This window comes from Hermetia illucens, chromosome 2 (assembly GCF_905115235.1).
Source record: "Hermetia illucens chromosome 2, iHerIll2.2.curated.20191125, whole genome shotgun sequence".
NCBI lineage: Eukaryota > Metazoa > Arthropoda > Insecta > Diptera > Stratiomyidae > Hermetia > Hermetia illucens.
Genome location: NC_051850.1, coordinates 143,683,264 through 143,705,862, shown reverse-complemented (window position 1 = coordinate 143,705,862; position 22,599 = coordinate 143,683,264). Strand labels below are relative to the sequence as shown.

Below are 22,599 nucleotides of genomic sequence, written 5' to 3'. Positions count from 1 at the left end.
TATGGAATCTTTGAAGTATTGGTATGCGAAAGGTTCCATCAGCTTGTCGCATGAAGTTCCTCTTTTTAATCAATATTTTCATAATTTCCAGCCTACATTGACATCTTCATATCGAAGGATTTTACTTGCCTAATTCTCTTGTTCCCTGTTAAAGGAAGTTGTACTGCGTCCTAGAATAGATATTTTGTCCCTTTTACTGGTTGTATGTAGAATATCTTCTCAGCCAACAGCACCGGTATAGGAACTCCCATCGTGGTATGCCGATATATCTGGCACTGCTGCTATCTGGGTGAAAGCCACGGTTAGCCTGCGAGTGCGGGGTGGGGGAGACGGATTGGTTTGGGTTCGTTGTGCGGAAGTGACGTTTTTCCGCTTTTACCTCACACCAAACGAATCTATATAAGCTTTTCAGAATAGGCTCCGTGCCTTGAAAGATTAGAAACACGGAAAGGAGAATTCTAGCCGGAGGAGACTTTAATGCCAGAGCCATCGATTGGGGCATGCCTCAATCAGATTCTCGAGGCACAATGATTTTAGAAATGGCCGTCAGGACAGGACTCATTGTCCTAAATGCCGGTAGTACTAACACATTCTAGCGCCCTGATTGCGAGGGCACTGTTCTTGACGTAAATTTTGCTACGGAGTCCTTAGTATCAGCGGTCCAACGATGGAAGGTATTGGGAGATTTCATGTCCAGTGATCATCAGTACATTTCATTGGGCAAATGGCTCTACCATATGTTCTGACGCCCGGCAAACACCTACCGCGTGGAACATCGGAAAAATTAACGTGACAAAATTTGTCGAAGCTCTCTCAAAAGGGAATAGATAGATAGATAGAAGAACTACAACTGAATCGCTAGTTCATTCAACAATGAGCCTTATTAGCGCAGCTTGTAATGCATCGGCTCTTAAAAGGAAACTGCATCCCGAGAAATTACCCGTTACTGGTGGACGGTTGAAATTCTAAGCCGACGAAGGAATTGCCTCAGACTTCGGCGGATTGCCCAGCGCACAAGAGGCCAAGACGAGGTGACGTTTAGAATCGCAGAGTATAAGAGGGGGAAAAAGAACTCCGCCACGAAATCAATAGGCAGCAGGCACGCTGCTGGCAGGAGATAATCAACGACATAAACAAATTGATTTCCAAAATAATTCGGTGCCTATCGGTCGCCCTGTTCCGCAGTGAAGCAGTGAAGATGGAAGAAATCGTGTAGTCCCTTTTTCCTGTTCACCCCACCCGAACTGACGGTGGTGATGAAGGAGTGAGTACTGAGGAATGCCCACTCTTCACTTCAAAGGAACTAGAGGAGGCGGTCCTGTCCATAAAAGAAAAAAAAGCATCAGGACCAAACGATATTCCCAGCGCAGTGTTGAAACTCGTATGTAAATACACACCGGACTTGCTACTCGGCGCATCCAACGCATGTTTGACAGCGGATGTTTTTGCCTCCTGCTGGAAGGTTGCGTGGCTTGTGCTGACAAGCAAGGGCAAAAGCGGCCCAAAGATAGCGTACCGTTCGTTCAGTATATTGGATACAGCAGGGAAGTTACTTGAGGAGCTCATCAAGCCACGACTGATTGAGAATATCTATTAATTATAGTATGTTAAGTAAGCCTATAAGCAATAGGCATTTTAGCATAGACCCTACTTCTAAGTATTCCAACTTGTCACTCACCGCACAGAATCTGCAGACATTGTCAGGAGATATCGCTAACTTCCATAAGTGATAATTTAGCCGGTAATGACTAGTGAGTATTCCCACTATGATCTGGAAAATCTTGATGAGAGTTCGTACATGTCGTCACTTCTATTTCCAGTCTGCCCACCTGGGAGGGCGTGGTGTTTCCACTCATTTGTGGATTAGGGCATCTTGTAACCACAGTGGTGGAAGGCCAAGTGTTTCAATGTTATCCGTAGAAATTGCCCTTGCAATTGCTGCAGATCCAGCTTTTGGCTGGTGGAGTATCTGATCTATCTTAGTGCAGGCCATTGGCTCCAATAATGCTTGGAATTCTTCTCCAATGTCAGAGTATCATCCTCCTGCTTCGACATTGCATTTCCTTGCGTCATATCGCTGTCTGCATTGAGTCCTAAAAGATCCACTTCTAAGTCGTCCAACTTCTCCTCTTCTATAAGCAGAGCCAATTCTCTCCTCGGTCCTGCCCTTTCAGATTCTATGACCTCCGCAATTCCTTCGGGGATCTCGGTAGGCTTTCCACTCAATATGTCCTTTCTCCTTGTGGAGATTTGCAAGGCAGGCGTTTATTTGTGATCGTCAGGAGTTTACTTCTGCTTTACTCTTTCCTTCTAAAGACTCCCCATAATCGATCATAGATCCACGTCTAAGTCGTCCAACTTCTCCTCTTCTATAAGCAGAGCCAATTCTCTCCTCGATCCTGCCCTTTCAGATTCTATGACCTCCGCAATTCCTTCGGGGATCTCGGTAGGCTTTCCACTCAATATGTCCTTTCTCCTTGTGGAGATTTGTAAGGCAGGCGTTTATTTGTGATCGTCAGGAGTTTACTTCTGCTTTACTCTTTGCTTCTAAAGGCTCCCCATAATCGGGCACGGAGATCATTATTGTGACTGATTAAAAAGCGCAGATGTTTTTCTGTCTCAATCGCCGTGCTTTGGTTTGGTAGACTGCCATCATGTGTGCCCCTGTAATATCATCTCCAGCGCATGCAGTTCTACTCCCTTCCAGTTTGGAAATTTAGGGACTATGGTCCTAAGCCACTGTATCGTATCCTCAGTGGCGTAGTCTGCCAACGTAAAACCTGACCAAAAGTGCATACCTACGAATACGAGCTCCTTACCTCATCCCTCCCACATCTGCATGTCGATGAGGTCTTCGATAATTTTCTGCTTTGTAAGAGTGAGTACTTCGTCTGGAAATGATTTCGGTAGTACGGTCAGTAGAATACCCTTCACCGCATTATCATAGCTAACGGGGGCCCCCGGAAACATTCCCCCTCGTGTGGGCTGATCTCCACTGCTCTTCTATTCCTTGGTCCCATTGTTGAAGGCTTAGATCGGCCCTGAGTTTCCATAAGGTCTTCTTTGAACCAGGTTGTGTGCGGCATGTGGTTCTGCTTATTTGTTGGTAGATTTTTTGGTTACTTTCTGATAGTGTACTCATTTGGTTTCCATTAGGTTGAGGGTAAAGAGATACGCATGGTACCACGGTAAGATCAAGGTTACTCATGGAGGCGATCAAGTACCAATGAGGCTGCGTCCGAACATAGTCAGTTACCCCGATGGGCACGGTTCGCATAACATCCTGGATAGGGAGAGGTGTTTTCGACTCCCCGGTCTAGATTCGTAACGTTTTGTTAATAGTAGGGATACTTCATGCAAAGTGTGGATCACCACCTACTAGCGGCCTTAGTAGATGTGAGACTTGGTTTCTGCGGAGCCACATATCAACCCCAGAGAGAGCTAGGTTTGGCTCCCAGAGAACTATGTTCCCCATCAGGTAACCTTCTAGACTCAAAAACCGCAATTGTAGGTGGTAGTAGTCCTGCTCGGCAGATGCCCTCCATTTACTCCTGTACTTCTTCTCCGTGGGCTTTCACGTAACATTCACATTCAGACACAAATATACCAGGAAGTGCTGCCAAAATACGTGAGTTTGGATATTTGACTGGGAAGGCTTACTTGCATAATAACATTGTACACAAAGTAATTCGGGAACTCTGGGCATTCTCAATGGACTATGCCACTCGAAAACTGAGCTTCAAGGAGAATCCTGTGGGATTTCAAACTAGGCAGGATGAGGACTGCGATGGGCTGCGAGGTTATGGAGGTTTACAATTTGCGTCGTGTTGGTAATCAGTGTCCTACTACCTTATTTCGCTTAGGTCCAGGTTTAGTCATGACTATCGTTAAAACTGCCCTTTCTAAGAAGTTAATATTTTTCAAGGCCGTCTAGGTCATCTCTAAAACTTCCACTTCAATATTCATGTTAAATGATTGCTAATGCATATATGTTTTTTTTAGGCGCCGTGGAAATCAACTTTACCGTACAAATCTGGATCCAGTAGCACTGTAAGTATTATATTTGAATAGATAACGAGGAAAGGGGCATCGGTCAAACTTGTTACGCAAAGTCCAACAATTCCAACGTCATGTAGTTTTTTGGGGTTCAATTCTGGATTCAAGTCGTTGACGAATACTGATCTTTGAACCAAATTTTAGCTTTCATATATCTCAAATAATTTTTCCACATCTAATCTAATGAATCGACTTAATATTTTGCAATTCTAAGTGAAACTAAATAAGAATAATTACAGCAGACACTTGCCCCGCCATAATTTCAGAATATTTTGGGCAATGTCCAAAACTATCAAATAAAACAACTTTTGCCTGCGTCACTACAACACACTTCCTCCAACCATTGCCAAAAATGCATACCGCTTGCGGTGAAATTCCTACTGAGGCTAGTATGTAGGGCAATAACACTAAATGAACTCATTGTTCAACGTATCTTTAAGAGCAATTTTAGTAAAATGATTCTATTTTCAGTACTCTTCTCGCGATGATGTTAACGCCTCGGATTCAAAATCACGATTTGGCCTCTTGGGATCGCCTGCAGCGTTCAGACCTTCATATTCAGGTGGAACTTATAGGAGTATAAAGCGGGATGCACCTTTGGTAGTACCTCTACCGAAAAATTACGGCAGTAATTATGGCAGCGCCTCAAAAGATGAGAAAGTGGGGCCGAAAACTACCCCATCTTCTCTCCAGACTCCAGCCAAAAGCTCTCTTCAGCCAACTCAACAAAAATATACTGGGAATGCTTCTAGTAAAAATCTTGATCCGAGTGTTTCAAAATATTCAACCTCAACAGGAAATCTTTCCAAATATGGAAGGAAATCACGAGATCCTAGCCCGACATTAGATAGGAGACCAACTTTAACTGTGACGAGAGCCAAGAGTCGTGATCCAAGTCCTATAGGAGATAGGAGACATAATTCTGGAGCATATTCAACTTCAACCAGTAACTTGACAAAATTTGGCCATAGGTCCAGGGACCCAAGTCCAGCGACTAGTGAACTTCGGTTAAATACTGGACTTCAGGGGAGGAGCCTGAGGTCGATGTCGAGAGATCCTAGTCCAGTGAATGTTCAATACAAAACTAGCTTAGGAACTTCTCAAAATAATTATGGTTCGAACTATCGCCTCGGTCAAAGGGGCACGAAAAACTATGGGTCCAAGTATGCGAGCAATACCTCTTCGTCGAGTTCAAGCAATGCAGTGCCCGATAAAGCTTTGTCCTATATGTCGATTAGTGATTTTCGTGCAAGGTCCGTTAGTAGGACCCATGATTGCACTAAAAAGTTAGAGAAACTTTCTTTAAACGATGAGAAAAGTGATCGGGATGTTTCTTTAGAAACTTCCGATTCCGGAGCTAAAGTACAAGATGATAAGCAGGATTCTGAAGAAGACGAGGAGGAATACCTTGAACCGGAGGTGTTTGTCTCTGTGACAGTAGTAACCAGAGGGACGTCGCCTAACCCTCCAGGTTCATCAATAGTACGAACTCGTCGATTGGAACTTGCAAAAACAATTGAAAAGACAATTCAACGGTCTACTAGGAAGCCAAAGTGTTTTGATAAAGAAATACAGTCCGATCGATTGGACGATACAACTAGGTATTCCAGATTTAGTTCAGCTAGCAGACTTTCAACAACACCGTGGTCATCACCTTATTCAAGTGAGTCCAAGTTCTCACGAAGTGATAGTTCAAAGTATACGACAAATGTTAGTAGTGGCAGCTGTAGTTCGTCTAAGCTTGTTAAAAGTGACTCCGATTCTGATAAGAAAAAGAAAGACGAGTCAAGCATTTCTAGAAATAATAGCAGCTCCAGCAGGAGTAGTATGAAACAAGACAAATCGAAAAGTTCACCGGAATCGAAATTAAGCAAAGCATCATCCAAACATTCGAGTTCCTCAGCGAAACATCGGTCATCGGATAATTTAGTAACTGCATCGTCACGTTCGTTGCCGCCAGCTATTCCCAAGGCTGATTCTCCTACAAAAAGTGCGAGCACTTCATCAGGAAGTTCTCGCTGGCCAAATAAAGATTTCCGAAAATCTGCCCTAAATGTAGGACCAACCGATCGACCTAGAAAGTCAAGGACACCCAGTACAGGAACAGATACTGATGAAAAATGTGAGCAACAGAAATCTTCGCCTGCATTTTCGCGAACGGAAAGATCACCGAGCGTCGGATCGGAAGCTTCTTCATCAACAAGTAGCAGTGGAAACTCATCGGCCGACGATACAAAGCATGATCACCAGGGTCAAGTGGCGACTACGTCATTGGATAATGATTTCGATCAGACTCGGGAAAATGCTTGTTTCACTCCTGAACAGGTGCCAAAAGACAGCAACTACGTGGAGAGCTATAATAAGAGCTTTGATTCGCGAGGGGATCGCGAGCCGGCGGACCACCCAAGCGAAGAAAATGATGTGCAAAACTTTCATCAAATTCGATCGCCAAATATTTGTCCGGCCACCGGAGCTGATTCATCGGAACAACTTGTTGCTAGAACGGAGGATGCTAAGTCAATTTTGATACGAAAGTTGGGATCTATTTCGAACTTCTTTACAACCCGAAATCTCGACGATTCTAGCGGCGAAGGAATCTATTTGGATAGCTCAAGTGGTGGCAGTGGCGTGGATGCTAGTATTTCGGGTGTTCTTAAAGAAGACGCACCAACGACAACTGCATCGGTGTCGCAATTGCAAGTGCAAACCCAGTCGCAAGTACTGAATCCAACAGTCGCGGTTACGAGTAATACGAATAGTGATTTAGACGAATCGAGTTGGTGGCAAAACACCAGTCAACAAATCGACACGGAATCCGCACTAGATCTTCGAGACGATATGAAATATAAATTACGTCACATCGATTCAGGAGAGGTCGCGTGGTGGATGCGAAACGATAACGACCGCGGTCTGGGTGATAACGAAGACGACACCATCGCAGATGATCTGAAAACTTTGAATCAACAAAACGACTTCGATACTGATCCTGATAGGAGCGATCGAACCGATCGCTTTTACACGAACGAAACGAAACGATCAGTAAGTAGAGATAGAACCCCTTGGTGGCCTACGAGTACGTCTGAAAGTTCCTTGAAAGAAAAGTCTCCTCGGATCAGACGCATTGAGTCTGGCGAGCGGGCCTGGTGGCTGAATGACTCCAATGAGGGAAATCCGAATTCAGTGGAGACCAGCCAGTATGACGATAGTTGTTACAATAACGCGAATCAATACCAGAATCAGAAACTCGGTACCTTGAATGAGAGCCCGGTGAATCAGTCTTACACGAATGGCTCGTCGAATGAAGCTACTTCGCCCGGAGGAAGCTATTACAGTGGCAGGACTCCATATCCGCACCAAAAACTCAGCACTGTGAATGAAAATGTGGTGAGTCAGTTTGAAAGGAGTAGCCCTCATGTTGAGAAGTCCGGTTCGCAGTACAAGATACCGTGGTGGATGGCGGATACTTCGCAAGAAAGCGATAAGAAAGGTTCCATGTTTAAAATCCGTCACAACGAATCAGGAGAAAGGGCTTGGTGGCTTTCGGATGCTAATGATTCGCAGTCTCGCAATGCATCGTCTTCTTCGCAACCAGAGACATACCAGCCTCCTAAAATGAACACAATTCGCAGGGTCGAGTCTGGAGAAGTGGCTTGGTGGCTCCAGGATGACACCACGGAGCCCCAACAGAAGCCTGCAGCCCCTGAAGATGACGAGGTCAAGCGCGCCACTGCCAACTACTACAAATACAACCCCTCCTCAGACCCCCTTTACGATAGTTCCTATGGCCAAATTCCTCCCCTGGGCGATCGCCGTAGTCCCGAAGGCCTTGAAGATACTTCGCAAGCTCGCAAATCGCCCCATCATAATAACAAAAACATGAACGGTAACAATTACATAAATACGAGCAATGGAAACAACAATTGCGATAGCGAAATACCAACGGTTACAGTGAAAATTCGGTCGGGAAAAGCTGCGTCCGCGTCGGAAAAACTATTTATATCGCGCCATACAAATATTGACGAGCTTTTGGGTGGCTCATGCCGGCCATTGAGTCCGCTCTTGAATCGCTTCAATGCCGGGAACACTGGCGGAAAAACAGATTTGGGATTTTTCTACGAGGAAATTTCCCCGCAACAGGTGCGCATCCACGATAGTACAGCTCAGATGCCGGTGATTCAACGAATGGAACGGTAAGTTGTGTGTGTCTTGGATAAGATTTGGTTTAAGCTTTCACTAATCGGGATCGTGTTTTGTTTTGTTTGCAGCGATGAGTGGGATTACGCGTCGGGAAATCAACAGCAGAAGTACAAGGTGAGTGAGTTTTTCATTTCTTCTATATGCAAACCGTGGGTTGAATATGTCTGAAAATCCGTGCAGCTTCTGGAGAGGATGTTCACAGCCATATTTGCAGCCTTTGCAAGACCTAATGGGGTGCCACTACTTACTATAATTGGTGAATAATAATAATAATCCAATTAAATCTGGAGTTTGAAGCGTGTTAGAGCATTTCATTCAAGATCGTAGCAGTACAGCACAGATTTATGGTACACTCTTGGAGACAATGTGGTCAGCATTGCGTTCGCTCGTGATTACTATCCTGACAGGAATTCACAGCTGAGTTGGCTGGTATTCGATACACAGTTACGATTCTAAAAACTCTACTATCAGTGAGATTTGAAACGTGACCGTTTACTGCGACAGATTAGCAAATTATTGGTAAACCTCCTAGCAAGTTAACAAAGCCATCTTTTTGCTTGTTTGGTATTAAAAATCCTAAAAATTGGCTTCTGTCTTAGGGTGCAGCAGAAAGCAGGATTCATGCTGGCTAAAGCCACCCACTTTCTCTCCTTCCTCCTCCTACCCGGGACTGTTAGGAAGGGATTACTTCGCGAGGAACATTGTGTTTGAATTCATCAGATTTTCCAATCTTAGCTGTTCCCTTACGTTGAATGCCTCTCTAAGGTCTGTCTAAATCCTTGCTATTATAGGGTTCATCACGCGCTAGTTTTCCACCGAATTAAGCGTTCCCTGGATAATGATTTGCAGGGTTATGATAACTTTCGGCACATTTTCCAATCTTGCCTAATATGGCATACCTGATCTTTAGGGAGAATTATCCAATTTGATTCCGTATATATGCTTTCTGTATCATCGAGGTCCAATCCGGAACTATGTCAAATAATAGTTCATTTCACTAGGTTACCCTTAATTCAATACTCCCATAACTATTTTTTCAGCAATCTTGCACATGTCGCTATTCGATATTTTGGTTAGACTAGTTTTCCTTTTGTCATATTAACAGTGGTTTACTGCGACCATTACAATAACTCACGCTCTCTTCCTTAAGGTTGCGTCGCCCTATATACCCTTACCGACATTAAGCAGGATGGCAAGTTCCTTCTCATCCGATTACCCTCATTTGCTAATATTTTTTCTAAATTGTTGCCGTCGACCAGTATCAGAGGGTAGAGTGAACTACTCTTGTCTGATTGGCACTCTTGTGGCTGGAAGCCTTCTTTTCCAAGGTAAAATCCATATGTCCTTTAAAAGTGTCGCCCATCTGAATACTAATCGCATCCTTTTTGTACGCTTGGTGATTGAAGTCATCATTAGTTGCTCCCGTTGATCGAGTTTGACCAATATCTTACTCCTTTCTTATGAAGATAATTTCGTGACAGCAGACAACTAAATGATTCGTAAAACTGATTATTGTAGTTTCCTTCACGGGAAGGATGGGAATTTCATGGTACATAATGTTACATAGAAGAGAACTTAACACGGAGCTCTTCCGTTATAACCAGCTAATTGATCTGATCTGAGTGATTCAAATCAAGTGGCTGATCGTCAATACGGAAGATAAGAGGATAACTCTCAACTATGAAATTCAAAATTCCCAACAACTCTCTATCGTAGGTGGTGGGAAGTTATTATGTAGATCAGTTTTTTATGAAAACAGCCAAGTCGTTTTCAAGCGCCTTTTTGGAATTGCTCCAATACTACTTCTATAGCTTGACCTGATACCTGACAATTCATTGGGAGAATGCCATGCTTAGGGTTTGGAGAAGAGTTACATTTGATGAAGCTTGTCTGGCGAAGGTGAAAGTGCCTTGCTCTTTGGTGCCTGTAAGAAAACCAGGCAGGGGAGTTTTTGATTCAGCTGCTCTATTGTGGGAATTTTGATAGAAATTGACAATTTGGCGTTTTAAAATGTTTTGTGGCTTGCAGTAACTCTTGACAGCTTCAATGATCCTGTGAGTTAAGAATTAATTCAACTTTGTCCTGCTCACTGCTAAAATGCCACTAAAAGGTATAGCAAATTATGGGGTAAGAACCTGCAAATTTCAAAACTTTACTGCTACCGAAACGTCAACGACGCCTTGGATAGGGACCCTCCTCACGTCATAGTGATGGCTAATCTGAATGTCAAAATGGGCTCTGACATGTGATGGGGAAACATGGTCTTGGCGACCGTAACGAAAATGGTGGGATGTTTGTGGATTTCTGCAGATTCGACCACCTGGCCATCGGTGGCACATTGTTTGAGCACTGTCTGCCATAAGGTCAGACTATAAAAGACAATGAACAGCGTCTTGCGGTAACGGAGACGAAGATGTTAGGTTGGACTAGTGGCGTAACATGCCTTGATCACATCCGATATGCGCATATCTGCGATCAATATGGAGTTGCACCAATCGTGGAAAAATTGCGAGAGAAGCGTTTTCAAAGGTATGGTCACGTAATTCATGCTAAAAAGAATGCACTTGCCAAGATTGGTCTGAACATCGAAGTGGTTGCTAAGCGAGTAAAAGGCCGGCGGAAACAACGGTGGCTAGATACGCAATTTTTTCTCTTCAGGGTAGACTTGACAGTGCATAGCCTTGGCGCGTCACAAATCTCCGTGAATGAAGCATAATTGAAAGCATTTTCGCTTACCATGAATGCGCCTAAGACGTATTCGTTTTCGGATATCGCCATCTCAATTTTTGCCATGAGCTTATGGGGTGCTGTCTCTGTGAATTTGCCTTACTAGTACGCATGTTGCCTACAATGGAGTGGCCGCCTAGAAATGTATGTATCCTTTATGAACCGATCTATTAGTATTTCCAGTTCTTTTAGTAGAAAGGAAGTTTTTGCGCCCGTGTAGATGGTTTTCTCTGGTTTGGGAATAAATTTTACATTGTGCCAGTTAAATGGAGTATTAGCGTGTGTTAGGCAGGCACGGTATATATTCCGAATATGAGGCATTTATTTCCTCTATTACTAGAGCAGGAATGATTCTATGTGGGCCCGCAGATTTGTATCTATGGAACGAGTTAAATGCTAATTTTACTCGTTCCAGTGATACTACTATACTATGCATGCCGCTTGGTGCACCTGCCTGTCCTGAGATGAGATTTTGTATGCTGTCTGGGAAGTGCATTTCAAGCAAATGATTCGCTGTTCTTTCATCGCTTTCCGTGTTCCTCATGCTCTGTAAACGTAGCTAATCCAGCTGCTGTCTACGTTCTTTGACCGGATCCGCTTCAGCTTTGAGGTTGCCTCAAGATAGTTAGTCTCTTCAGAAAAGCGTCACAAGGATGATTATTTATCTGACTTTATGCCCTTCTTTATAGCTTGCATAGATTCCAGTCAACGGCTGAATCGGACTTTAGAGCTCGGTTGAGAAGTACCCTTGTCGTTCTCTTCTTTGGCGTATTGAGTCGACTGCTCTCTTCAAAATCCCCTGCCACGCTAGTTGTGATTATCTGGGTTTTTCAATTCCAGCAATGAATTTGATGCGCAACCCAGTGATCGTAACTTGCTCAGTTCGATTTTATATGGTGCCCAATTTCGTGGTAGGTAAATTTCTGAAATGGAGCGGTTGGAGGTGGAACCATGTTAGAACTTTAAGCCCTTGATTTCATCACCAACAACTCCAATTCATGTGCCCTTAGTAAACTAATCCAGACCTTTCCAAATATATATAATTCCATAGTGTGACAATTGCACCATACAAATGAGTAATGTCTTCTATAATTCGAAGTAGCAAAGCTACAATCAATTCTGATTTCATTGACTCTTCTTTCCGAATGAAATTCAAGCGTGGTTGTTGGCTGCCAACAGAGTCTATTTCTGCTTACAAAAACTGTTTCGCTTGAAACGTCTCACCATAGGGTCAAAGCTCTTTCTGTACAAGGCAATGATCTTGCTAGTGCTCATGAGAATTGCGAACTTTTGGCTGCGTTCGAGAGGAGAATCCTACCAAGGATTTTTGGCGACGATTTCGTAGTCTACATAACAGCGAAATATATAAACGAAACCATGATCGTCAGGTCGTCGATAAAATTCGGCTCAATAGCCTCGTCGCAATTTGGGTAACTCCTACTAAAGGCAATATTAGCGTGGCTGCCATCGTCGCTATCCTCTGTCATTTCCATACTTCCAGTGGAGTGGAGTGTCTCATGAAGTTCACCCCGTCTGGGCTGCAATCGATGTGGGATCCTTTAATGCAAGTCTGTATTCGATTGCTAATACGAATTGGTAGCGCATATTTCTGAGTTCCTTTATACGCTTTTCTAGTCAATGATGCCGCCAATACCTATCAGCAGCCTCACTGCTGAACATTATGCGCCTTTGTTAATACAGTAGTTTGAAGTGTGCGTGAAATGTGGCGAAATTTCTACTTGCTTCCGATCGTTGGATAATGCCTCAGCTAAAAGGAGAGGGTGAAGGTAGGTAGGATATTTGGTCAGAGTCTGAAAAGTACGATGAAGAGCCAGAGTTTTATAGCTCAACTTGTTCAATTTCTACATGATTAGTTGGGGGGACGCACGCAGGATTCAATGTGGACTACAGTTTGATAAACTATACCTCTATCATCTTGGGGCCAAAATAAGCGTATTACATTCATTACATTGGGGGCAATATGGGTGTTTTTCGGAGGATCATTTCCAAGCAATAAAAAGTTCGGGGCATCTAATCTGATACGTCCGAAGCCTCTTTATATGGTGATCATCCACCCCTTAATAGAGCATAGCGCGTTAACCACGCTCACGCACCATCATACAAGCTCCGCTGAAATGCACTTCAACTTCTTCCAGGATTTCCCGAGAAACCTACAATTATCCTTCATTGTCCTGTGCCAAATGCTCTTCGGGTGACCTACCATCATACACGCTCCGCTGAAATGAGCTTCAGCTTCTTCCAGGATTTCCCGAGAAACCTACAATTATTCTTCATTGTTCTGTGCCAAGTGCTCTTGGAGTGGCCGGCCACATACCTGGCTAGAGTGAGTTCTACTGCGTGGTGTTGAGGTAACTAAATTTCCAGATTGTAGACATGGTAGCGATGATGGATCTAGTGCTGCTAGTGCGTCAAACGACATCCAGCTTGATGTTACCGTCGGCGGAAACGATTCTCCCCGGATATACAAATTGATCAATGCTTTCGATGCCCTCCCCATTAATGCAGACAGGGAGAGTGCGATGACATTTCTTTCAAAATCCAGGGCTCTTTGACTAAGGTCCGGTGTGAAGGCAAACAGATGTCATCAAGGTAGTCGAGGTGTTTGAGGAAAGATGTTATGGATCACTGAAGTCCGGATAAAGTAGCATGGAGAATGTCCCCGATAACAAGAACAAATAATATCAGCGACAAGATGTAACCCTGGCGGACTTCACTCCGGATCTCATATACACTCCCTGTTGACACTGTTGAGATTATTTTCGAAATCGATAAAGAGCAGGTGAAGTAGAAATCTAAACTCCGCTCATTATTCCAAAATAATTCGCAGGGTGTGGATGTGACCAATGCAGAAGAATCCAGTGTGTAAACCGACCCGCTCTCTGTCAATCACGCTTTTGAATGGTTACTTGATGCATTTAATAATTATTTTTACTATTATCTTAACGACAGCAGGGAGCACACAGATATCCCCCAATTGTCACACTCAAGATGGGTGGTTTTATTCCAGACTAATTTTCCATGATGGTTCTCTTCGGCCACTCAAACCAATAACGCGAAAGCGAATCTCCTGACCGGGCAGTCTGACAGCCGTAACTGCACGCATACGCAAGTGACTGTAGTTGCAGCAGCGACATATCAGCACACAACCGAGATACAATCACACCATTGATTTCAGACTTAATTATTGGAGTTGCGGGAGAAGCATAGAGTCTTTGAATATCTGATCTATGCAAAGGATCCAGTTCCGAGAATTCTAAACACGCTCTTTGGAATTCGTCTCGAACCTCAAGGCAGATAAAAATAAAACTAGGTAGCTTGCTCCTACTACAATATATTTTAATAGTTAGTAAATACGTATTTCGAAAGCTACTTACTTTCTTCCTCAGTACTTAAGCTACTAAATCATTGGGAAGTTTTTCCTGAATTTTTAAATAAAATAAATTAAAAGTCTGTAGGGACAGATTATAAAAAGTTGCTTAAAAGCTAAAGATCCGTATGTGGGTACAGATTCTAAAAGGTAAAGAGAAAAACGTAAAAAGGTCCCCCATGCAGGTAGGGATAATATAATAACTTTTAGGGTTCATGGCCATCAATTATCAATAGTTAGTGGGTGGTGCGGTCCCTGTGTTTGTCAGCGAGTTTTTTGATTAGCCTTGATGCACAATTCCCTCCATCTGTGTTCATCAATTTTGCCGCATCCTTTCGCAATATTTCCAAGCTCTCCCATGCGTCCAAGGTGTGTGGCTTATTCACTTGTCGTACCAGCTCAAGATTTGCCCTCGTCAAAGAATGCCCCTCCTCTATGACTGCATCGCAACCGAAGAACGCACCGTGTTGGCTCCTCGTCTTTCTCCCCTCTCTACTTCCTTTAGGTGTTCTTGGAACCTAGTAGTGATGAGGCGTTTTGTCTGGCCAATGTAGACTATCTCGCAGTCATTGCAGCTGATCTTGTAGATCCCACTTTTTTCCTCTTCCGTTAATGGGTCCTTTTCGCTCCCTAATTGTTTTTTAAAAAAAAAAAAAAAAAAATATATATATATATATTGTAGTAGGAGCAAGCTACCTAGTTTTATTTTTATTTAGAAGAACTACAAGCATCGGAACGATAACTATCGCAAGGCAGACTTCCGCTGGACGGTGAAGAAGAGTGCTTCGGCGAGTACTGAAGCTGTTGCCTGCAGTGCGGCGTGGTCATGTTAATGCCACTGCCTCTGGGCCCATCGACTCTTGGTTACCAGCTTCCGCGATGACCTCAAGTCGAACGTTCTCTGATAATGGCCGGGATTGTGTCGCTGTGAGTAATAAAGCGGTACTGGTCCGCGACTCGAGCGAATCGCGGATAACGCTCGACGAATCTTTGGTGCAACGAGGGGTGGTAAGATGCTGTACCTCCTCCCGCCGTTATTTCATAGTAGGAGCGGATAATGAAGAGGTTTGGTCAGGTCAGGTCAGTCAAGAGTGGTGATAGCTCCCTCAATGAGTAATCTACAAGACTGTAAAGTTCTTGCACTTTCTTCACCTATTTCCTGAGACGTTGTAGTGGCGTACAACCATTCAGACTGAAGTTATCCATCCCTCCTCCTTTCACAGGCGGACTTGGGGCCGGCTACGGCAGAGTTATTATCATTTATATTTAGTACTTTTAAAATAAAAAATATTAACAAATTTGAAAAAAATTCTGTAGCGTTACCTCGAAACTATGTACATAAATAGGGTCCAAAATTTGAAAAGTTCGGTGCAGTAATTTTGGAGTTATGAGGGGCAAAGACAACGTGGGTTGCATGAAAAACTCTTTGAAGTTTTGAACACTAAAAAATTTGGAATAAAACATTCATAAACGTTTTCATTGCTTTTCAAGTCACATTGAATCGTTGATGCTAAGTCCACAAAGGTCGTCCATGATGTCTAAAGTATCTTTTTCTTTCTGTCTTCGGTAAATCCTGTTTTCTTTAGTTTGTTTTTCAACTCCCGGCTAAACTCGGCTTATTGTGGCCATTGATGGGCGATTGGTCCACTGCTGATTCTCATGTCTCGCATGAAGGTTAGTAAAGGAAAGAACCTTCATTGAAGACACAGGCTGCACATAAGCTGCAATCTCAACGATGACTGAGGTTCCACTCAAGTGCTTTGTGAGATTTTTCAAATAAGTTGGTTAGAACTGTCATTGTTGTTTTGGGTAAAACCTCCGACAAATCACTCCAGGAGGACATCTTTACTCAGATCTTCATAGATAGGCTTGATGGCATCCAAAATATCCTTAGGAAGAGCACTATACGGGTGTTTGAAAGAATCCAATCCACTAACACATACAGCTTTTTGCCATTTGGACCATGAGTCCCCGCTGAGTCATGTATGATACGTGGTTGGTTAAACCGCGGTATCTTCCTTAGTTAGCTCGATACGGGATTCCACAATCAGGGAAAGACCTACGAAATGTTGCAAAGTTATGACACTGTATGCTTCACCGACCGATAAAGCGGGTGTAGGGTATGGGTGCGCTTACAGGCGGTGCAGTTTCAGTTGATATCGTGCTAGGCTGCGTTAATCAGCTCTTTTCTGCACATATTCTTCTGGGTCTTTATTATGAATTTTCTTGGGCGCAAAATACTCCAGTTGCAATGGTTTTTCACTAAAATATCTGCTAGTCGATAATCGAGGCTCTCGAGATTATGATTGGTTATGAATGATTGCATACATTGAGTTTTTTTCAGAAGAAGGCAAGGCAGGATTCAAGCTTTTTTTTGAGGAGCTATGACCATGCATATGAATTTGTTTAAAATTTGACAGTCAAATTTTACTTATCAGACGATCTCAAGTGAAACACACTCGAACTATTTGCTACAAATCAAATCTGAAGTTAAATTTATTTTCAACCAATCAAGAGGTCACCATTCCATCATATTAATATCTTGACAAACTCGTCTTGGATGATTGACAGCATGTCGCCCAATCAAGACTATAACGACTGTAATCAAGAGTGCTGAATTCTAGCAACTCATTTGACTCGTCAACTTTTTCGGGGTGATTTATTAAACATCAGCTCAAATTACGGAAAAAAAATACACAGAGAGCGTACCCAAGACACAATGATTCCTTTCAAGGACATCATCATCTTTTACTATTTTAGTTCTGGATGTTTTGATTGCTGATGATTGACCACCACCTGTGGCTTGAACGATCTAAAATAGAAGAACGATTATAGTTCATATATCATAATTAAGACTTGCTTCAATTGTTCTGATGGTTGATGTGTGCAAATAGATCGCGATGCTTAAGTAGTTCTAGTTGTGATCTGTCAAGAGCTATTCTCTAATTACTTGACAGTTGGCACATAGTTTCTCAAGTGATTTGTTTGATAAAGTTCACATTGGGGCGTGAGGCGAACTTCAATTGTTGGAACGGTTAATGGACTAGTAAGAGTTTGGTTCGATGCTTGCGTCTCAATAAGGTGTGACTGGATGTGGCGGTAATATCGATTCTATATTTTTATTTGATTTTCTTTTATTTCTCTACTTTGCTTTAAAAGAAAGCATGACTGCATGGAAAAATTGCGAGCGTAATTCACGCTAACGAAAATTCACTTGCCAACATTGGTCTGAATACTGAAGTCGACGGTAAGTAACTAAAAGGGCGGCCAAAACAACGGTGGCTTGATACGCTGGATGATGATTTGAAAGCCTCGAGATTGCATCCAGATCAGGCCTTTGATCGAACAAAATAGCACAACCGATCATGACGAGCCGACCCCGCTTCTGAACGGGACAAAGACTAAAGGAAAAGAAGAAGATATAAATTCATAAATCGCCTAAAAAAATTCAGGTCTAAGTCGGCCGAACCCAATTTAAATTCTTGTTTTGGATTAGGTGCTAGCTCAAAACAGTTCGTAGACCAGAGGCAGTGGGAGACGGTTTCTTCCCAACTGATCCAGTCCACCTTTAAGCGGATGACGGACTCAGGGCCTCCCAATTCGGCGTCGCCTGGATTAGGTCTGAATTTTATTAGGTAGTTTTCCCCTGAATATATCGATTCATACGCGCGTCTAATGAGTTGCTTCTGTATTCGACGAAACCACAAGCCGCCTTATTAGTGATTCGATCAATATCATGGGCTGAGTTATATGGGATTTTTTTCAATACGTCCACGACGGTTAAATACTGAAATCAACTTGAATGCCATCCCATAAAGCAGAATCTGCCTCATCACAAAGTCGCTTGAAGCAATTGTTTTTACTTTTTGCGATGGCCCGTTGCAACTTTTTCCGGGCGTGTTTATATTCGAGAGGTCGTTGTTCATACTCTAATGTGTCTTCGGCGTTGATCTCATCGTCTAACCTGCAAGGATCCCTTAGGAATTTCGCTAGTTCTGCATTTCATCAGTAGTTGAGGTTGCACTTCTGAGAGTGAGCGTCTCTTGATATGGAGGCAGAGGCATTATGCACTCGATTCATTCGTTGCAACTATTCCAGTAAAATCTGTGCCACACAGCAATGCTTACTGAAATGTGTTCCCGTCACGTGTTTGATCAGGCCAACCTGGTCTTCTCAGGTTAAGATGTATTGCTTTGGGTCACTTATTAGTCTTGACATACATGTATCATTTATAAGAAGAAGATCCACGTTAGAGCCCGGTTTGACACGTCTATACATACGTTGGCCAGAGTGTTAGGTGAAGACCTCGAGTAAGATCATTCTCCTTTTTCATCTTATTACCAGATTACAATGTTCTTGAATTTTTATATCTGGTGTCTCATAACAGCTGTAAAGGCAGAGGTCATCGTCCCCAACCCTCACAAAGACGTGTTCGTGATGCTTTACTACTTGCTGCGAAGTTCAGTTTCCATCGGGCTACAAGCGTTTTAAGTTCAGTTCATTTATGTATATGATTTACTCAAAGCGATTCAGAAGACTGGATACCTGGTACTACCCATTATATGATTGCAATCGCGGTCCTTGATTTTTCTGCATAGAAGACAATGAGAGTTCTTATGCAGTCTTTCGATAGATATTTGAGAATTACCAGGTGAAGTTGATAGCAGAAGTTGAATGAAACCCGTGTTTACATATTTGATTTGTTTATTTAAATTCAATATCGATCCTGCTTCTCCTTGTGGTGTTCATAATGTGAGAACTGTAAGTAGACTCCCTTTCTGCGGAGTGATTGCTTTACTTAACCCTCTAGCAATTAGATAACTTTTAGAGAGTAGACTACTTCAGTACAAAAGACAGGTAATTAAATTAATTCAGTCAATTCACAAATTTTTTACTCGAGGTAAATGTCTGGAGGGATTGGCACCGTCACAGATGATTTTCCTTGTCACATCTGTGATCTGCCGGTAGTCATAGTGTAATCCTTGGTCATCTTTCCTAAACCGAGAAAATTAAAGCACCTCTCTCGTAGTGTTTGCTTGCATAGTCTGTACGGGACTGATCCGATGCGAGCTTTGACTGCTGAGAGGCTCGTAGGCTTTCAACATCCGAGCCGCGTACGTCCTCTAGTTGATCCTTGAGAGCTACCCTCCTTTGTGGTAACTTCGTCAAGATCTTTGCATTCTATCGCAATCATAGGACGACTCACGCATTATACCTCCATGTTCTTCTGCACATAGTTTTGCTTATTCCTTTTCCACGATAATCTGAATTTCAGCCCTCCCTCTTCGAGGGCGGGTTTCAACCAGATTTCTCCTATGTACTACACGCATTTTTCTCAGGAATGGTTGCACCTACTGAGATGAAACTTGGTGAGAGGTTTAGAATTGTGAACCCGCAGGTACAGTGACTGTTATTGATCTATATCAAGTTGAATGCGAAGGGCTTCCGATTTTCGATTGTAACTATTTTATTCTAAAAGGTAGCCTTTGTTCAGATTGACCAGGCTACACACAAATTTGGTGCATGATGTCGTGGTCAATTACAGGTGGGCAGACATCAGTTTCCTATGTGGGCCAATCAGAACATAGCGAAGCAATCCGGGCACACTAATTGGCAGCCTATGTCAGTTTTTCAAAATCTTTATGCTCAATATGTTTCTGGATGAACTGGCGTGTCACAACAGTTGTTCTTTGTGATCGACGTATCAACTCAAATCAAAGGTTTACCGCAATGTCGTCTGTCCTGTCGCCCTCTATAGTTAAGAGTGTTGGCCGATTATAAAAGACAATGAACGGCGTCTTGCGGTAATGGAGACGAAAATGTTGCTTTGGACTAGTTACGTGATACGTGTTGATCACATCCTAAAGGAGGATATCCGCGATTGATATTGGATTGCACTGATCGTGGAAAAACTGCGAGAGAGGCGTGTTCTATGGTATGGTCACGTAATTCGCGTTAACAAGAGTTCACTTGGCAAGATTGGTCACAACATGGAAGTCGATGGTAAACGACCAAAAGGCCGGCCAAATCAACGGTGGCTTGATACGCTGGATGGGGATTTAAAAACCTCGCGATTACTTCCAGATCAGGCATCTGATAAAATAGAATGGCGAACCCGATCACCCGTTTGTGAACGGGACAAAGGCTGAAGGAAAAGAAGAATATGTTCCTCTAAAGCTCCTACTCTACAAAATCCCAATTTTGCCAGTTCTCATGACGTAGCTATGAATTGTGAACTCGTAGCTACGTCCAAGAGGGAGATCCTCGGGAGCATTTTTGGTCTCCTAAAGGAAATTGGGCGAATTCGATGCTTATGTAACGAGAAAATGCACTAGTGATATCGTGACTTTACCGTTATAGATCAAATTAACCTTAACAAACTGCGATGAGATGTTTGGTTCACTGATAGTCCATAAGGGCAATATATACGGTACAGGACAACGATGACGAACGATGACGTTTGCCAGGACATCAAAAAGCATTCAATTTGATGATTTTGGTGCCAGACGGGTGTATCTGGTTGTACCAGAACCGTTGGTTTTAATTTATTCAAAGAGTTTTTTTGGTAGCTCTACGCCAAGATAGCCTTGTCAGTAGTATAAATTTAGGTATCGTTTTGAAAAGCTTCTTCCAAGGAAATCGCTAAGTAGGGAAGTTAGTTCTAGAACTCACTCAAGTGATTTAGATCTATTAAAGCTGCAACGTAATTGTTTCGGCTTAAGCAGTTTTCCATGAATGTCTCAAATGTATCGAGCTTCCCCAAGATCTAGTAAGAAAACAAAGCCCTGCCTGCCTCAGCTCTGAAACAATTGTCGTTGACCAATTACGCATTGTGCCAGTTATTTGTTGCGTAACAGTCACCGTGGCGCTATTCTACGTACATACCATAAGTACGTCGGAGTGTGTGGACCTACAAATGATCTGACTATGCTCTCCACCGATCGTTAGCTTCCAGATTGTTAGTACACTTTCGGTCTGCCTAATTGGATCCAATATTCATGCGGACACTTCGAGTGGGCCCCATGCAGAAGAATGGCGAATTAATTCGGGAAGCTCTTTGATCAGTCAACGAACAATGTCAATTGCGTTCTAATTATTCTGCGGACGGGGTTCAATTGGACCAGCAACAACGGTCCGAGGAGCGCGGATCACACAATGATTCTGCATATGTTCGTTCTGCTTCCCATAGTGTATCTTACGTACGAATGTGAGTTTGAATTTTCCATATTGGACGATGTGGGAGTCATTGTGAAAATATTTGAGAAATTCAGTTGTCTTTGGAGGAAAAAACGTAGATACTGAGAAGAAACAAATGATGGAATTCAATGGAAGGTTAGTAATTATCATTAATCAAACGGGGATCGCGTAGATTAGAGTTTGGAACGCAAGACTTTAATTGGAATGATTTGATGGAGAGTATGTAGTCTTTGTTTTCGGTCTTAGAACGTTTTTGCACCCAATGCAAATTAGTATTTCTTTGTCTGTGCGTCTGGAAGAGCATATTGAAAGTATGGTATATTTATTAAATCCACTCTTCAACTGCTGGTAGTCAGTCACTTCTAATTGGGTAGTAGTATATGTATTAGGTGTACCAAATATAAACAGTTTTTTAAAAGTTATCCTGTTTATTATATTTCATTAACAAAAAGATGAAAATCGCAAGCAGACAAATCCGAACTGTAGGGAGAATATCCTATGGTTTCCCGGCCACGGGGACCAGTTTTTGTTTCGCTGCCTGACTCCTTGTGTTGTGACATGAAGAAAAATCACCCCTCTGACAGATTTTGCCTTCCATTAAAGTTTGGGTGCTAAGCCCTAAACGAGGGGTCTGTTTCGACAGGGGTGTTTCGTCACACTTGACGACTCTATCGAAAAATGCATCTCCCTTTTGCTTGAATTGTTTGAATAGCCGCTGAAAAACTTCCCATGGATGCCGCTTGTGGTCTTCCGACAGGAGCCGTGGCATCCATCTAGCGGAGACCTTTCGAAATTTCAAGTCATCTGTCACGACTTTTTGGACACTTCCACAGCTTATGTTGGCTTCCTCAACTTTTTCGAATAGGGATATTGGTTAATTTTGCTTTATGAGCTTACGGATCGCCTAGATGTTTTCCACGGTACACTCGTCCTTGGGTGGCGATTGGGGTGCAGGTTCTCGAATTCTTCATGCCCTCTAGAGAATTTCGTATGCTACGCAAACACTCGGGTTCTTAAAAACGCATTTTCTCCTA

General features: G+C 42.9%; 1 protein-coding gene across 4 annotated transcripts in view; it reads left to right on the top strand.

Moving 5' to 3' along the window:
* The window catches only part of LOC119650467 (FH1/FH2 domain-containing protein 3), a 412,025-nt gene that overhangs the window by 57,221 nt on the left and 332,205 nt on the right, over positions 1–22,599 (top strand). For all 4 annotated transcript variants that reach the window (XR_005249283.1, XM_038053334.1, XM_038053335.1 and 1 more), the window contains exons 2-4: positions 4,003–4,050; positions 4,528–8,246; positions 8,322–8,367. Coding sequence is in view for 3 of the 4 variants with exons in the window: in XM_038053334.1 (XP_037909262.1) it covers positions 4,003–4,050; positions 4,528–8,246; positions 8,322–8,367 (3,813 nt within the window). In the remaining variant the exon portion in view is untranslated. The remainder of the gene's footprint in view (positions 1–4,002; positions 4,051–4,527; positions 8,247–8,321; positions 8,368–22,599) is intronic.